Source organism: Takifugu flavidus, chromosome 5, assembly GCF_003711565.1.
Source record: "Takifugu flavidus isolate HTHZ2018 chromosome 5, ASM371156v2, whole genome shotgun sequence".
Lineage (NCBI taxonomy): Eukaryota > Metazoa > Chordata > Actinopteri > Tetraodontiformes > Tetraodontidae > Takifugu > Takifugu flavidus.
Genome location: NC_079524.1, coordinates 9,515,295 through 9,531,939, shown reverse-complemented (window position 1 = coordinate 9,531,939; position 16,645 = coordinate 9,515,295). Strand labels below are relative to the sequence as shown.

The following is a 16,645-nucleotide window of genomic DNA, read 5'->3' as shown; positions in this document are numbered from 1 at the left end:
CAAATAATAGTGTATGGTCTATATTTTTTACTATTCGTTTTGAAATAATTTCGATCGGGCGTTCTCAAAGAACTACAATTACGTGGTAGCGAGCCGTACTGTGTTTTTCTGCCGAAAAAAAGCAATGGGATTATCAAAATAGTCCAAATATGCGTGTGTTTTGCTACTCAAGTCTGATAACTTCCATAAATCCTTTACGACAATGAGATCAAGTTGTGTTGGCGTTAGCGTTGATCTTATTATTTTACTGTCGTATGACAGAATGGTCATATTTTCAGCTGTGGACGAAAGACGTACTTGCTGAGTTAACCCGGTAGCCTCCTAGCTAGCTCGGCCCCACGACATTATCCGATCTTTGGAATACACTACGCGTTGTGTTACACACCGTATGGTGAAAGTGTGGCGTTATTGATCTCTACTGGAAGTTTAACGTCGTTGTATTCGTATATACACACCCGGATTGGAGGGGAATCGCTAGCTTGCTACTATGCGAGCTAACAGTAAGTTCAAGCTAGCCGGTCCCCCGTGTCTTCTTGGAGTGTTAGCGCAGTAACGTTACTTCACCCTCTGCGTCGACTAAAAATACACACACAATCTGAGCTCATTGTCTTTCTTAAAGTGTAGGCTATTGCACTTTCACATTCTGCTTGCACTGCCTGGGCTTTGAGACTCTACATGGTCTCTACAGTGAATTTAAATCGACCCGAAGAACGAGTCAGATCCCAGGTTGCGTTCATCTCTTGTCCGAGCCAAAGTGTCACACCAGTCGGTGGGCTTTAGGTCTCCAAGTGGACGACCCTTAGAACGGGAGGACCGATGGTCGGATATCATTTTGCTCTAATGGCCTTGTCCTATCACCAGTAGTAACATAACAGCCCTTGGCCCGGCCCAGCCCAGGGTTGACAGACGTAAGAATACTCGGTAAAAGGTCAGAGAACCCGCTTTGTTTCAACTGTCCGAGATCCACAAGGCAAAGTTCGTCTTTCAAAGAGTCACGATGTCGGAGGACAACGGCGTAGATAAGTTCATCAAGGTAATTCGAGCAAAACAAAACTCTTGTGATATTTAAGGTGTTCTTACCCTAACAACCTTGCTACTAGTATATCTACTTTGCATCTATAATATGGTGCAACCTCTTAATGTAACTGCAGAAGGTCGTTATTTCCAAATGCACAAATGTTCATGCAGATGTTTCACTATTTGAACAGTCATTGTCAGGGATTGATGCCTAAGATAAGGTGAAGGAAGGAAATCACGTTATACCTGGCAACAAGCTTATGATCTGGGATTTGATCTTGGTGTGTACCCACCAAAATGTCACCACCAACACATTTGTGTCAGCTGTAAAATATGATCTGGGGCCCCATGTGCCCTGTAAAAGAGGTGACCACTGGATTCATGGGTTACACAGCTCATTTGGATTAGATTTCCCTGAAGCAGGAACCAAATGCAGAGAGGTCCGGCACTTGAATGATCAACATTTCTGATTCAAAATAACTTATTGATAACCAGAAGATCATCAGTCTCAGTTAGATCCAAGTGTTATCTGCATCCCCAGGGTATTTGTCTTGAAAGTACCAGCAACTCTTTCTGTAATCCTAGTTTGGACCAACAAAGGCATTGCAGAGAAAAGGCTCTGGTAGCTTTTGGCACACAGTGAAACTCATTGTATTAGCCAAGTCCAATTTATTCTCTGGGCGGATCTACAGCGCTACTTTGCTGAGTTTGTAATCGCAGTGTTTACATCTGAACATGTTGGCAAACATTTTCCAGCTTTTAATGCAGCAAAGCCCCGGAGACAAGAAAGCTGTGTGAAATGAAAGTACATGTCTAATTCACACGATTGCGTAACTTAGACAGGATTGATTACTGCCTCAGATTCAACAGTACGCAGCAGACAAGTGTACCCCGAATGACTGACTCCAAAGTTTAACTTTAATTTGAGAATGCAGTACATAGTTGTTGTTTTTTTAAATACTTTCTTTTGTCGCTCCCTTCCCCTAACAGGAGACCTCCATTCTAGATGAGTACAGCATAAACTGGACACAGAAACTGGGAGCTGGCATCAGTGGTCCTGTCAGGTGAGAGTGAATGAGGAAGTGCTTCTCTTAGATGCTTTTGAAACGTATTTATCAGCATGTAAACTATGCAAGAGGTGAATGTCAAGCAGTGGAAAAACCACAGCTTAAAGAAATAGCATTGTGCACGGCGACGTCACCGTGACATCTGTCTGAGTTGGGGGGGGGGGACACAAAAAATTGTGTTGTTACCAACCGTGGAAAGAGGTAAAACTAATATATCCTGGAACTATTTAGCATATCTGTGAGAGCAGGGCTTACATCAAATGAGAGTGGTTTGTTTCTTTAACGCACTGTGACTCAGAATAAAAATTCCCCGAAAGGATTATAGATAAATATTTACATTGTGTTCAGCCCATGCAGTGCATGACTAATCCAGCAAGACTTTGGCTTTTTAACAGCTGGACTGAAGCATGGAGTCAGAGCAGATGATTTATTATCTCACAGTCCAATCACCAAACGTTGTGGCTCTCGGCGAGTTTCCCTGTATTGCCTTCTCATTACTGCAGCACAGTTTTTACAGATCTATGCTCTTTTTCCAGGCTTTAACAGACCAGCGACAACCTACAAAACAGACGTCTCAGCATCCTGTTGTTGCTGCCCCTGGGGCTGCGAGCATTCTTTCACCCTTTGTGTTTTATTGATCAGAAAGCCCCGGTGACGCCGCCCTGCACCGCAGTGATATTAGTTGCCATTTTCTCTGCTCGATAAATGCTGCGCAGTTACAGAAATCTCCCACTGATGATTTCTCCTCATCGTTCGCTTCCTCCCATCAGGGGAGAGCAGCCCGTTGAGCATTTCACAAGTCACATGGTCAATTAACTAAAACATTTGTAAAAGAGGCTCTTCATGTCTGCAATAACATGCTTGATTGCTCTCTGCAATCTGTATCTCAAATCGCATAAGGGAGAAGAATAAAGTCACTTATTACAAGTAACCTCCCTGTAATCAGGAATCCAAGTGAACTTTGGACAAAGTACAATGTTGGTGATGTGAGCTGAGGTTACAGTCGAGTGTTTAAAGTCAGTAGTTGCAGTTTCTTGTGTTGAGGATTCTTGATGCAGTTTTGAAGGTCCTTCTGTTAAGACATTCAAATGTCTTTCAGCTTTGACTCCTTCAGCATAAAGATATTGTAACGGACTGAAAAATGCGTGCTTTAAACAGTCAAGATTGCTATTGTTCTCCTTTATCATACCTGTTTGATGGTTTGATAAAAGCATGGCAGACACCAGGCGTGAGCTAACATCTGCTCCAGGGCCGAACAGGCTGTTGGGTTGACTGTCCTTTTCACACCTCTTTTCTCTCTATTCAGAGTTTGTGTAAAGAAGGCAAGTCAGGAACGTCTGGCCTTGAAGATCCTCATCGATCGACCTAAAGCCAGAAATGAGGTCAGAGGGAACGCTGTCATGTCGCTGAGTGATATCTGTTGCTTGTAGCTGCATTTCCAGTCCGTCCACTGGCACCTCATGAACCATTCCTCCCCTCTCTTTCCCCGTCACCTGGGTGTTTCCTGGTTTTGTGAGATCAGATGTGTGCATAGTGGTTTTCCTCCGCTGAGTCCCACAGCTTCTGTCATTAGCAGCCTTTTGTTATGATCCAGCGGCTCACACACACCAGGGAGACACGAAGCTAAAACAGACGCCACACACTGCGGACACTGAAAGCCGTCACTGACGAGCAGACTTTCAGTACATTTTCCAGGATGTGCTGTGGACGCGTGCAGCATTTTCTCTTGGTTTCACGTTAATGTCGGCTCCTCTTCCTGTTTTTGTTAGACCTGATAGGTTTTACAGCGTTGTGCAGCATTTTTAAGACGCACGGCGCTGTTTCAGCACTACTCGACTCTCCTCAGTTTCGGTAGCTTTTCCATCACAATTGAATTCCACCTCATCACGGGTGGGGTCGTCACAGCAAAGAGGCCCTAAACTCCAGGGACGCCCAGTTTGTTTGTTGTTTTTAAGCTTTTTTTAAGCAAATCGACCCAGGTAACCACTTAAGGTTTCGGGTGTTCATCTCTTGGTTTGTCTGTCGCCATACAGGTGATGCGACCAAACACTTTTTACATTTTCTCATTATAAATGCTTTTATATCTTCATGCAGGTGCGTTTACATATGATGTGTGCCGACCACCCAAACATAGTCCAAATCCTAGAGGTCTACGCCAATAGCGTCCAGTTTCCTCACGAGTCCAGCCCCAGGTGCGTCTCCTGTGAAATTCTGTCCACTGTTTGGTGATTTTCACTCTGCCCCCCCTTCCCGTCCCCTAATGACCTTTCTTTTCAACAGAGCGAGGCTCCTGATCGTCATGGAGATGATGGAGGGCGGCGAGCTGTTCCACAGAATCAGTCAGCACAGACACTTTACCGAAAAGATGGCAAGCCAGGTTACAAAACAGGTAAAGCCACGTGGCTCTTCGAGGATGAATTTCATGTGAACATACACCCACAGGCAGGTTTTGTCAATGAGATTTCCTCGTACAGATCAGTCAAGCTTTGGAACATTGTCATTGCCTGAATCTTGCACATCGTGACCTGAAGCCAGAGAATCTGCTCTTCAAGGACAACTCGCTGGTGGGCATCTTAACTTCTGCTGACTCGTTTTCTCCTCTAATTAGATACTTCCAGCACATGAAGTCATTACTGCCTTCGTGTTTTAAAGGTCACACCTGCTTTGTTTTAACTAGACCTCCAAATCAACTTAAAAGTGCAAAAAATGTATATTTTCTGTCGACACGGTTGTTTGGTTTTTCCGCAGGACGCTCCTGTGAAGCTGTGCGACTTTGGCTTTGCCAAAATCGATCAAGGAGACTTGATGACTCCACAGTTTACTCCCTACTACGTAGCACCTCAGGTAGAAGGCCACATCCCATAAATGCAGACCTTCATAGTGAATATGAAAACCCACCATGTCTCCAACATGTATTTGTGTTCAGGTACTTGAGGCACAAAGAAGGCACCAGAAGGAAAAGTCTGGAATTATACCTACCTCACCCACTCCTTACACATATAACAAGGTGACGTTTACAGACTTTAAGCTCATTTATGGCCCCAGGGGTATGAAAATAAACAATAATAATCTATATGGTTATGCTTCCTATTATATCCACCGAAGTTCTCTCCTCCTCTCATCGAGGTAGTGAGTGGGTCACATTAGCCCTGAATGTCATCTGGTAGACTGAGAGACTGCTGTCGAATTGGTAGATCTCTCATCAACATCTCCCCTGGGATTCATTTGTTCTCCATTTCCATTTCCAATCGTTTTCCAGAGCTGCGATTTATGGTCTCTTGGCGTGATCATCTACGTGATGCTGTGCGGGTATCCGCCCTTCTACTCCAAACACCACAGTCGCACCATCCCGAAGGACATGAGGAAAAAAATTATGACCGGCAGCTTCGACTTCCCCGAAGATGAGTGGAGCCAGATCTCTGAGATGGCCAAGGACGTCGTTCGCAAGTGGGACTTTTTCTGCTTCGCTCTTGCTCGCCGCTGATGCTCTTCCCGTATCGTGGTCATTTCTACTCTCTGCTGTCCTCTGCTGCTGTCAGGCTCCTAAAGGTGAAGCCAGAGGAGAGATTAACTATCGAAGGAGTCTTGGCTCATCCTTGGCTCAACTGCACCGAGGCTCTGGACAATGTGCTGCCCTCTGCTCAGATGATGATGGACAAGGTGACGCAACCCTCACCAGTGCGCCGAGACGCTCCCTGATTTAAATAACACGCGATGTCGTTTCAGGCCGTGGTCGCAGGCTTCCAGCAGGCTCACGCTGAGCAGCTGGCCAACATGAGAATTCAGGATCTGAACATCAGCCTCAAACCTCTCAACTCCGTCAACAACCCAATCCTCAGGAAAAGGAAACTACTGGGGTACGACGGCATTTTGCAGCGTCGTACACGATGATATAAAGTTCAGCCTTTTCACAGATGCAACCAGGCGTATTATTTAGTAGCGTTTAGCACTTCAGTAAACGCTCTTTATTGCATCTTTGCAGCTCAAAGCCCAACGACAGTTTCTTCATCCATGACCCAGAGACCGGCGAAGACTCCAACATCGCACTGGAAAAACTCCGGGATGTCATCGCCCAGTGTATATTACCGCAAGCTGGTCTGTTAACTCAAACGCCTTTAACTGAGTTCCAGAACTGCTGGTGTGACTTCCGCCAAAACATACTGGGGATATTTCCATGTTTGCAGGAGAGAACGAGGACGAGAAGCTGAACGAGCTGATGTACGAAGCCTGGAGGATCAACAGAGACTGCAAGCTGCTGAGGGACGGCCTGCAGGGCCTGAGCTGGGATGGTCAGTAGCTGCTTGTCAGCCTCCATTTTATCCCAATACACTTTTCCAGAATCTCCAGCCTAATGATGATTACATTTCACCTTGGCGTCATTCTTTCATCGCGCTTTTGTTTAAATTCGTAAAATGACCAATTTAATTGATGTTTTAAAATATTTATCAGGCTAACGAGTTATAGCAAGAGCGGCTGGTGATGTGTTTGGGATGGTTTGCCTCACCGGTGATACAGATTAGAAGAGAAATAAATAATAATTGTGGTCAATGTCTTGTTTCTTTGCAGGGAGATCTTTCTGTGATAAAGTCGACCGCTTGAAACTGGCTGAAATAGTCAAACAGGCCATTGAAGAGAAGACAAATCTCCAGGAATCTCATTAACAAGCGCTGGTTTTTTTCTATCTTGATTTTATATTCTTAATTTCTACCCTTTTTAACCCCTCCTATCTGTAAAGAGGCTTTTTTAATGTGAAATGAGGTTCCACCTTTTTTTCCTTGAACTGGCTTGTACGACCTGTTGTACAGCTGTAGATAATCCAGAGACGAGTTATTGGTACTATATGTTTTTTAAATGAACTCTTGTTGAAGAGGAAAGAAAAAAAACAACTTAAAGTGATCTATATTTTCATTTTTTTCCAAAAAAGAAAACAGAAGAGGAAAAAAAAAATCCCTTCAACTGAGGGAATTTCTGTCAGGAATTCCTTCGGTTGCTCGCTCCCTGTTTTATCCGTTATTTCACTTTATTCTTTTAGTTTCTTTTAACTTTCCAAAGACTTATTTATTTAAAAACAAAGGTGTTTTATACTTTTTTGAAGGCTGGCAGTGAGCGTAAAGCTGCTTCTTCCACACAGGCTCTGAATCTCAGACTGAATCTAAGTTATCTGAATATTTGCTCCTTTCCTCTGACCCCCTGCTGCAAATGGAGCAGAGCAACATTTCCTGTCGATTGCACCTTTAATTTATTTATCCTGACCATTCTTTTCCAAGCGCATGAGACACCGTAGACATTAAACACGATGCTTCTTGGTGACTCACGCTGAGCGTCGTGTTATGAAAGACGAGGTCCACCCGCCGGCGTCTCACGGCTTTTAACCGTCTGAAAGCCTTATTTTAACATGTCTGTGCAGCTCTGCCCTCTCCTTTGTTTGGGTTTTCACCGTCAAACTTCTCCCCAGGTGAAGGATGAAGTTCAAACCACGTGAGTGAGATTTATACAGCTCCTCCGCTTCTGTTTGGCAAGTAAAATGTAGCAAATGATTCCAAATATTTGCTGTGTTTTTTTTCCTTTGTCGTAAATGTCTTCCATTTCAGATAGAGCAGGGTGTGGAGACGTGCACTAATTTAACCTTGTGCTCGCGCGCTGTAGCAGGCTTGTCGGTGTTATTGTTCATTTCAGTGGCCTGAGCACCAGAAGTGCTCCATCTCCTGTTTTGTTTTATTTTTGGAGTTGATGTCTTTGTCACCAGTGGGCTGCAGTTTAGAACCAACCGCGACAGCAGTGGCCTTGTGATTTACTGTGTTCCCAGCACAAAAAAGAGCCTTCAGTCATAACAGTGCACTAAAAGAGACAATTAAGGTTTTGGGAAAGCGGATTAAAGATGGTTGGCGAGATTACGGCAGCACATAATATTTGCCGGGTAAATAAAGCCAGGTCTGGAACAGACGTGCCTCCTTGTTCATTTCAAAAGTTGTTAAAATTTCCGCTCGGACCAGTTATTAACTTTGCACAGAACTTTTACTACGACGACGATGCATTTTTGAAGTCATTTTTTCAGTGATTTGGGGGAATCTGGTGTGAGGTGTTTCTTGAAGACAAAAGCATCTCAAAACAAAATTGATCTCTTTTGTATTGACACACGCTTCAGAAAAAAAAAGCCTGTTTGTCTTGCATCGTGAATAAATGATGTTTTGGAGAAATTCTGCCCTGTGGTTTATCCTTTAGACGTGAGACCTGGGTCTCTTTCTGTATGGAAAGATTTATGTGGTCCACTGTGATTATTCCTGTTTTCCCCCCTTTTTAATGGAAACAAATGACCAAAATAGAGAATGTGTAATCCAAGTGGAATAAAGTCCACATCCTTCCCTGCCTGTGAATGCTGAAAACAACACCTGAGGTAGTTTAGACCTGTCCTGACCTGAAAATGGGCGTATTTACAGGAACCAGACAGACAGACAGACATATTTCTACAGTTCTGTTTAATATATCAAATGATTAAACTCTGTTTTGAAACACCGGCCCATTTACAGCTGAAAAGACAAACACAAGAGGGGGCAAAAGATGTTCACAGTCATAAAACAAACTTGTTATATTACAAATACATAAGGCACTTTTGCTGGTAAGCAGAATGCAGAAATTTGCTCCGAGGGTGGAAACGGAACCACCAAGTACAAAAGAAGTGATCCAAAGTTTGTTTGAGGGGAAGAAGGAAGAGGAAATTTCTTTGTATTGAACTGAAGCCCTTTGAAACCACGCTGGAGGTGTTGAAACCTGCCGCACAGAGCGTCCCCTTTAAGATTTATCTAGTAGTTTATTATAAAAATATAAGGTAACGCCTGAACGAGGGCAATCTTTTAATCTGTACTGGTACTCAGAGGCACGTTGTGAAGGGATGGAACATATTCTGCATGTCTGGAATGAGTTTTGGTCCCTTTTCCACATTTACTAATCTGCTCAGTTCGCTGTGCAACAGGCGCTTCGAATGCCTGTTTGGAATTTACTCGGGTGCTTGTGTCTTGTGTGAATTTAGGTGTAGGATTAAAACCAAATAACAGGAATACAGTTGGAAACAGCAGCAAAATCCATTTTAGGTCTGTAATAAATCTCTCTGAGCTCCCTCCGAGCTGCTGCTGAGGGATCAGCTCAGTCCGAGTCTTCGTCGTCCAAATACTCCTCTGCGTTGCTGTGTGTGCGGGTGATGGCTGAAAGCAAACGACTGCTGTTAGAGATCAGAATCCTGTGGTGCTTCATTTCTCACAGCAAAAAAAACAAACAGTGAAAACATTAGCAGACAAGTGTTCCCAGGCAAATGTGGTTTTATATAATCCGGGACAAATACACAGTAAAAGAATCTGCACTCTTCCAATGAAAACAGTCACATCTGAAGCATTCAACTTATTTTCACAGGCTATTTTATTTTACTGCAGGGAACTCATCCCAAATGCATGCCTAGTTTTAATATCTTCATACAATCTGCTAAATGAGTTAAGTGGAATTTCTTTTGCGCAATTACAAATTATAGCTAAAGGTGGTTTGATGGAATTCATAAACTGGAAAGAAAACTGCAAGATTTAAAGTAGTTTTGGACAGTTTGCAGTACAGACGCTGTAATGCTGCCCCCTCGTGGCCGCTGGACTTACTGCTTTGCTGTTTCCTCTTGAGAAGCGAGGCGCACTGCGCGTTGGTGGCCATGTCCAGTGCCAGTTTGTTCTCATTGTTCCGTATGTCTGTCCTTGGATCTGAAACAAAGATAAAATTCAGTGACGTGGAAACTTCTGGAGGGAGAATGGTTTAGAGATGACAAGAAAAACACAAGTAACGAGTCCGTTTAAGAAAACAACACTCGATCGCCAGATGAGGCTCCGGCCCACCCACGACCTTGAACTGGATGATTGGCGGTGGATAACGGACAGACCAAAGTTTTAATCGAAGCTTTCTGCAGCTCGCTGGCTCTTCCTGCCACGCAGGAAATTATCGCCTTATTTCCTTTTATGAAACCCAACATGAGGCAAGATAAGATGCTCACTTTTCTTCAGCAACAGTTCCACAATGTCAGAATAACCCTTCCAGGCAGCAGCGTGCAGAACGGTGTCCCCCAGTTTATTCTGAAATAGACAGGTCGTTTAATATTTTGTAGGAACGATGTACAAGCTGCTAGAACCACAGGGGTCTTACCTGCTGGTTGACTTCCACGTTGGGCTGACTTAGCAACACCTCCACCACGTCTGACACAGAAGAGAAACAGGTCTCACTTCCACAGGCAGAAGTTAATCTGTATGCTTTACGTCCCGCAGCCTTTACCTTTGTGTCCCCCATGGCATGCCCAGTACAGGGCAGTGTTTCCAGCCTTGTCCAGCCCGTTGACGCCCACCTTGTTCTCGATGCATTCCCTCAGCCAGCTCAAATTACCTGCTCATCGGGAGAAAAAGGGTCAGACCTCCATTAAGGCCAAAAACCAGGACATCTGTTGGCCTCAGACTGAAGAGATGTACAATAACGGGTCTGTGGGTCGATGTCGCACCTCGTTTGGCCGCTTCGTGCATGGGATTGTCGATGGACTCTGCCTGCTCGGCAACTAAAACGAAGCATACGAGGCAATGAGCACTTTAGTGAAGAAAGAAAACATCAAAAATAATAAATTGCCAGTGAGGGAAAGGAATAAAGATGTGTTTGAGGACCAGATGGCTTCAAGCGCCTTAAAAAAAGGGAAACATTTTTAGACAAACAGGACACGAACAGGATTCTCTCTTTATATATAAAAAGACTTCTGCTTTTAATCCAGCCTACACAGTGCAGCTGCGTTAGGGCCACAGGCCAGTCAGGTGATCGGGTCTACTCACCATAGTTACTGGGAATCAGACCAGTCCTTCCCCTGCACGTTCCCTTCCACCAATTAGTGTCACTCTGAGGAGAAGAAAGGAAGTTACTCACAATTGCATAAAACTGAAAACATGCACATGAATGAAGAAATTTGGTTCATTTGATGCAAAGAAAATGCTGATTGGGGGTCAGAAAAAGACGCAAATTGCATAAGACTGAACAAAACAGGAACTAAAAGTGATGAAGACGTGAGATAATTAAGGCTGCACTAAACTCACAGTGTCTGAGATGTAAAGGATGTCGCCTTCTTCAAAGTACAGCTCATCTGGCTGAAGGAAGTAAAATTGGGATTATTAGGACGATGAAGATCGGTTCAGTGCCTCAGATTCTTGTTTGAAATGACTGAATAAATCAACTGTGACAGAACCAAGAAAGAACTCATACCGTTCTGGGGTCAAAGGTGAACAATGCTCTGAAGACCTTGACCTGGCCTGGCAAAACAGAGAAGTTAAGGCGATTTGTGGGAGCCGTTATCTTCATGTAACCATCCCGCCAGCACAGACAGTAGCTTTATGTGATATATTGGTCTGAGGCAATAACCACCCCGAGACAATCCTTATCTAGGCAAACGTTATGCAGACAAAACCTGCCGAGGGCCCGAGCTGAGGGAAACCACCTCTGCAGCAGCCAGCAACACATTTCTGCATGCGGAGCGTGGTTAAAGCCATCGGGCGGCTGGTTGCGGTCCCCCCCCCGGGGCCTGCCGCTCACATTAGCGCTGCTGGAATGTCACCAGGGTGGGCGAGGCACTTGAAGAAAGACTGCACTTGCTCGTGGTGACCTACAACTTCGCATGTTGTTGCAGCAGCTCGCGGGCGGATGCAACAACAGCATCAGCCCCTACGCGGGTATTTGGTCAAACCATGCGTGATCGTGTCAGGGGATGCTCCATTGTTTGGAACTGGACTCGACCTTTATGCAGCAGGATGTGACAGGAACCATGTGAACCATGTGGGAACAGTGTATGAACGGTGACGTTTTAATGGTTGCTGTGGTTGTGTATGCCTTTTCCCATGTATAAAATACTTTTCCTTTTTAAAAACTGCCTTCTTTCTATTTTTTGGGCATTCTTACCCCGACTTATGCAGCAATGTTAATCTGTATTTACTGCGTTGAAGAGTTTCTTTGACGCGGCCCGATTGGACCGAGCCACTTCCCACCCCACCCCCGGAACGTCTCAGAATGTCTGAGCACAAGCCCGGCTCTGTTCAACGCATCTGCTCTGCAGGCCCAGTCATGCCGCTCAGCACATGCAAAAATCCTGTGCCGGCTCGTCCTCGCCGTGGATGTTTGCACCGACGGGAGGCTCGATTTGGTGAATTTTGACGTTTTTCCACACAGTTCCGCAGGGAAAAACGCACGTATCAGGACCATTTACACCACAGAATCTTGTTTCTGTGTAATACACACATGTGGTCAGGTCCAATGAGCATCAGATAATCCTGATAGCTGTGGAGACGTCTCATTAATAACCACGATGCGTGTAAATTGATAAACACACCTTGTGGGTGGAGGAAACTGATTAAGCACCTGTTTTCATCCCTGGTTTCTAATGAAAATAAACATTTAAGACCTCGTGTTCAAACGATTTGAGATGTGATGACATCACAGATTCCTCCCCACCAACTCTCTGCATCCAGGGGTAGTAGGTAAATAAAACCATGAGGATTCTGGGAGTTTCTCCATCGAGATGATCATTTGATTAATATAGCCCCCATCTTTTCCATCCAAAGTTTTAAAAAAAATCTTTAGATTTAACTGTGGAGCTGCAGAAAACTGGCGTCATCCAGACACAACTCGTGGGAGGGTGCATCTTTTTTGTCTAACAACTATTGCCTGTAACTAAAATAGGACCCAAACTGAACTGATCAGGTGTGCCGTCCATCGCCGCCTCCTAACCTCCAGCATGACCCTAAAGCTGCATGAATGAGGGCAATAGGGAAGTCACAGAGGCCTGCTGCTGAGAAGCTGCTGCCAATCAACAGCAAAACCGGCGTCGCTGCAGCCCGCAATCGCTTATATTCACATCACTCGGTGTCTATTTACTTTATCGCTTTCTTTGCGGTGAAAACGAGAGGCACGGATGGGAGAAATGAGCCGAACCGCCAGTGGTTGACACCCATTAACGCCGACAAGGTGTGTTACCTCCGTTGCTGACTGAGGCGGCTGCAGGAAGTTTTCGTTCACTTGTTCAGAACGGAAGTCTTACCTGGTTTGGCGGGTTTAGGAGGAGGCTTCGACATTTGTAAAGTTCGGCTGGCGTCAGAGAATAGGACGAAAAGCGAGAGCCGCGTTATTTAGTTCAGAAAAGAAACCTCGCCGCGAACACAGCCGTCACCGTCAAAGAGGAAGTCCAGTCACACACAAGGTTCGACGCGGAAAAGCTCGTCTGCGCATGCGCAATCTTCGATTTCTGATTTTAATATATTTATATTTATTCACACACACACTTTATATTTATTCACACACACCGACTAAAAAAACGACCATTCATAACGCAACTATCAGTGCTGCATTTTATGCATTTGTGCTTTTGTTTTTTTTAACATATATGTAGGCTTGAAACACTTAATAGTTTTGCTTTTTCGGAGCTTTTTCGTAGAACGTGTCGACAGCTGTGTCAATTTTCCTTTAAACCTGTTGTCCTATCGTTATTCCAACGTTTGCGGTCTCTGACATCGCTGCCCTTTTCCCCTAGCAATGGTTGGGAGTGACGTAGATCTCTTTCAGCCAATTAGGTGTCGGTAGGCAAAGAATGCGGAAGTAGATGCACAGTCGTGTAACTTTCTGCCACACCAACTCTTCTGTGCACCCCTTAAATATGAGTAAGAATTGCGTGGCGAGGGCCTCTGAGATTAAGAAATTAATTGTAGGAATTGGTGGGTAAGTCACTGTAGAGGACTATAACCTGTGTTTTCAACATGCAGGGTTTAGGTTTTATTTTTCTCTTTGGCTTAATTTGACTGCAGACTGCATGATGTGCAAACACAAGCTTTTAAATAATTACTCTTCTACGTGTGATGTTTTGTTTTTAAATTGTGCTGCTGTAGACTTGATGAGCCATAATGTGCATGTGCAGAGTTGTAATAAGATCAGTAAACCATGTCACAACCCTGCAGGCTGCAAAGACAACAGCGAACAGCTCTGTAGTACAAAATTATTCATTTGTTTTGCCACCAAGGTGCTGACAGACTGCTGCGTAATCTCTTCTACGTTTTATTTCTTGATGTGTTTTTGTCAGAATATAACATGCCATTTTCTTACATTTCTCGTTGAGAGAATGTCCTATTACATCATTGTTTGTTGTCCAAAGTGCAGCAAGTGACTACAGAATTGTTATTGATTTTAGCCTATGCTATTCCACATTTTTATAAACTTTTGTTGCTTTAAAAAAAGTCTTTCTGTTAATTTCTGACACGGAAAGATTTTAACAAATATTTATATTTTTAATAAGGTGAGTTGGTATTTGGCTTAGTGTCTAATCAAAGATAATACACGATTGTCAACATTCTTACTGAGCTTATTAAAAAGGTGAAGACTCAGCTTTTCCTCTCAGTGCTTTTATTAAGTGTTTTTTTTTCCAGGATGACCAACGGAGGAAAATCCACTCTTTCTCAGAGTCTACACCAGCAGATACCAAACAGCTGCGTTATTGCGCAGGACTCATATTTTAAGGTTGAGGTTTTTTTGTCCCGTAAATCCTGTCAGGGTTTTTTTAGCCCTTCTGCTTAAAAATTCAAAACTTTATTTATTCACCAGGATGAGTCAGAGGTGCCAGAGGACAGCCATGGATTTAAGCAATATGATTGTAAGGGTTGAGAAAAGCATATTAAAACCTGATATCACTGTTAAATATGTGTATTTTTCTATCGTGACGCCCACAGTCACAGTCGTGTTCTCTTTGAGTGCTGGACGCGCTTCACATGGACACGATGATGAGCGATGTTGATTCATGGCGAAGAGATCCAGTCCAGTTCCTGAGGCAGAGGAGTCTGAAGCCTTCTGATGAACAGCTGTTTGTGCTGATCGTGGAAGGTTTCCTCATTTTCAACTACAGGTTTTCCGAAGCTATTGATTGTTCCTAATCTCAGCAATTTTATCACTTCTTTATGACTAGGTGTGTCTCCACTGCATAAGAGGATCCTGATTTTAATAGATCTTTTACAAGTTTTGATGTAGTTCTTTAAAATAAATGAACCAAAATGATTTTCCCTATTTTCAGGCCTCTAAATCTGCTATTTGACAAAAGATACTTCATGGAAATTCCTTATGATGTCTGCAAGAGGCGACGAAGGTGTCAGATTTTATGACTAAAGTCTTTTTTGGTAGGGTTGTAGTATATATATAAAAGATCGACTTTCCATTCTAATATATTGTTTTTGATTGACAGCTTGAGGGTGTACAACCCTCCTGATCCTCCTGGCTATTTTGATGGACACGTGTGGCCGATGTACCTTAAAAACCGCATTGAGATGGAGGATTCAACACCCGGAATTGGTGAGCGTTCCATCGAAACTGGATTATCTGAGCAGTTAGAATGTTGTTGAGGGCGAGACATAAAAAATATATTTTTTTTTAGTATTTTTGGATGGTCAGAAGCCAAAAGAAGAGCTGTTGTCTGGAGTGCGTGACGATGTTTTTAAGGAAATAGAAAGACTCAGAGGTAAGTTGCAATCGACAATTTGACCCAAATCATTTTCGAGTAAATTATGGCAGATATAATTCAGCTGATAACCTTGAAGGACTGCGGTGGACATCCTCAAAACACAAATCTACATTCAGGAAGCTTTATTATTATTAGACCAATAGCGCCAATAAAATTTGCCGTGCAACAAAACTCCTAAAAAGAACTATACTATATATCTACCATAAACAAACATACTCTTTGTTTGCTTTTGCCTCACTAATTAAGGATTATAAAAGCATAAAAACCCAGCAGAGGTAAGTAAGTATACAAAGATTCTAATTGCTTCAGTATTGCGCAATCTAGTGATCATTGATTGCACCTGTTGTTAGTGTGGCATCAATAGGCAGGTGGCGTCATTTGTTAGTCTGCATATTGCGCTGCAGCACAGCCTCATGGGGTTTGTAGTTTTTAAGTGCCCTTAAGACGTGACCCAGGTCGAGGAGCCTGCTGTGTTGAATTCAGAGCCGTAGTGGTTGAATATCATTCTGAGTGCTGATGTTGCTCTGCCTGGGCTTTGGAATTACTGTGACAGACAGATAATGTCATGAGCCAGAATCAATGTGCTCATGCCGTGAATATTTTGCATATTTCCTTTGCAGACTGGAAAGCTTTTGTTCGTTAACATCTGGAAGATGGAGACTGCTGCACTCTTGGGTGTCACTAAAGTGCCATTATTTGGAGGCCATCCACCGTGAGATCAAAAGGACCAAGACATGTTTTTAAATTGTTTTATGTCTAATTAATGTTCGCAATACTGTTTTACTAAATGACAGTAGCACTAGCCTCTACAATGGTCTAAATCATGGTCATTTTAGTATTTTTTCATTTTAATTTAGCACACTTTAAACTTGACAATCACCTCTGTATTCCAAATTATGAAGTAATGTCATAATAAAATACTGGGTGTGACTTGTTTTGAAATATTTGTGTTCATTTATTAATTATTCCGTTTCTTGATTAAGACCTCATTTGTCAAAACGCCTCACCGAATCCGCCG

The 16,645-nt window shown here is 43.4% G+C and overlaps 3 protein-coding genes across 6 annotated transcripts; 2 read left to right on the top strand and 1 right to left on the bottom strand.

Moving 5' to 3' along the window:
- The first annotated feature begins 73 nt into the window (after nt 1–73).
- On the top strand, nt 74–8,281 carry mapkapk5 (MAPK activated protein kinase 5). The gene is made up of 14 exons (XM_057032426.1): nt 74–1,033; nt 2,008–2,081; nt 3,391–3,466; nt 4,179–4,276; nt 4,365–4,473; nt 4,559–4,648; nt 4,833–4,928; nt 5,011–5,091; nt 5,344–5,531; nt 5,624–5,744; nt 5,811–5,941; nt 6,067–6,179; nt 6,269–6,373; nt 6,651–8,281. Exons 1-14 carry the CDS (start codon nt 998–1,000, stop codon nt 6,743–6,745), a joined length of 1,413 nt encoding a protein of 470 aa, XP_056888406.1. The 5' UTR covers nt 74–997; the 3' UTR covers nt 6,746–8,281.
- A 262-nt stretch (nt 8,282–8,543) lies between these two features.
- On the bottom strand, nt 8,544–13,329 carry ostf1 (osteoclast stimulating factor 1). The gene is made up of 10 exons (XM_057032433.1): nt 13,171–13,329; nt 11,346–11,392; nt 11,180–11,230; nt 10,922–10,985; nt 10,603–10,656; nt 10,383–10,490; nt 10,257–10,306; nt 10,108–10,186; nt 9,722–9,820; nt 8,544–9,283 (listed from the first exon to the last, which is right to left on the bottom strand). The coding sequence occupies exons 1-10, from the start codon at nt 13,202–13,204 to the stop codon at nt 9,225–9,227; spliced, it is 645 nt and encodes a 214-aa protein (XP_056888413.1). The 5' UTR covers nt 13,205–13,329; the 3' UTR covers nt 8,544–9,224.
- nmrk1 (nicotinamide riboside kinase 1) lies at nt 12,531–16,569 on the top strand. Of its 4 annotated transcripts, none has more exons than XM_057032432.1 (8): nt 12,531–13,097; nt 14,546–14,636; nt 14,721–14,769; nt 14,868–15,018; nt 15,184–15,255; nt 15,352–15,458; nt 15,541–15,624; nt 16,248–16,569. In XM_057032432.1, the coding sequence occupies exons 2-8, from the start codon at nt 14,547–14,549 to the stop codon at nt 16,268–16,270; spliced, it is 576 nt and encodes a 191-aa protein (XP_056888412.1). In that variant the 5' UTR covers nt 12,531–13,097; nt 14,546; the 3' UTR covers nt 16,271–16,569. The 4 variants fall into 4 exon arrangements, with proteins under 4 accessions (XP_056888412.1, XP_056888410.1, XP_056888409.1 ...); XM_057032430.1 differs by lacking the exon at nt 12,531–13,097 and adding an exon at nt 13,118–13,329; XM_057032429.1 differs by lacking the exon at nt 12,531–13,097 and adding an exon at nt 13,588–13,844.
- Nucleotides 16,570–16,645: the final 76 nt, after the last annotated feature.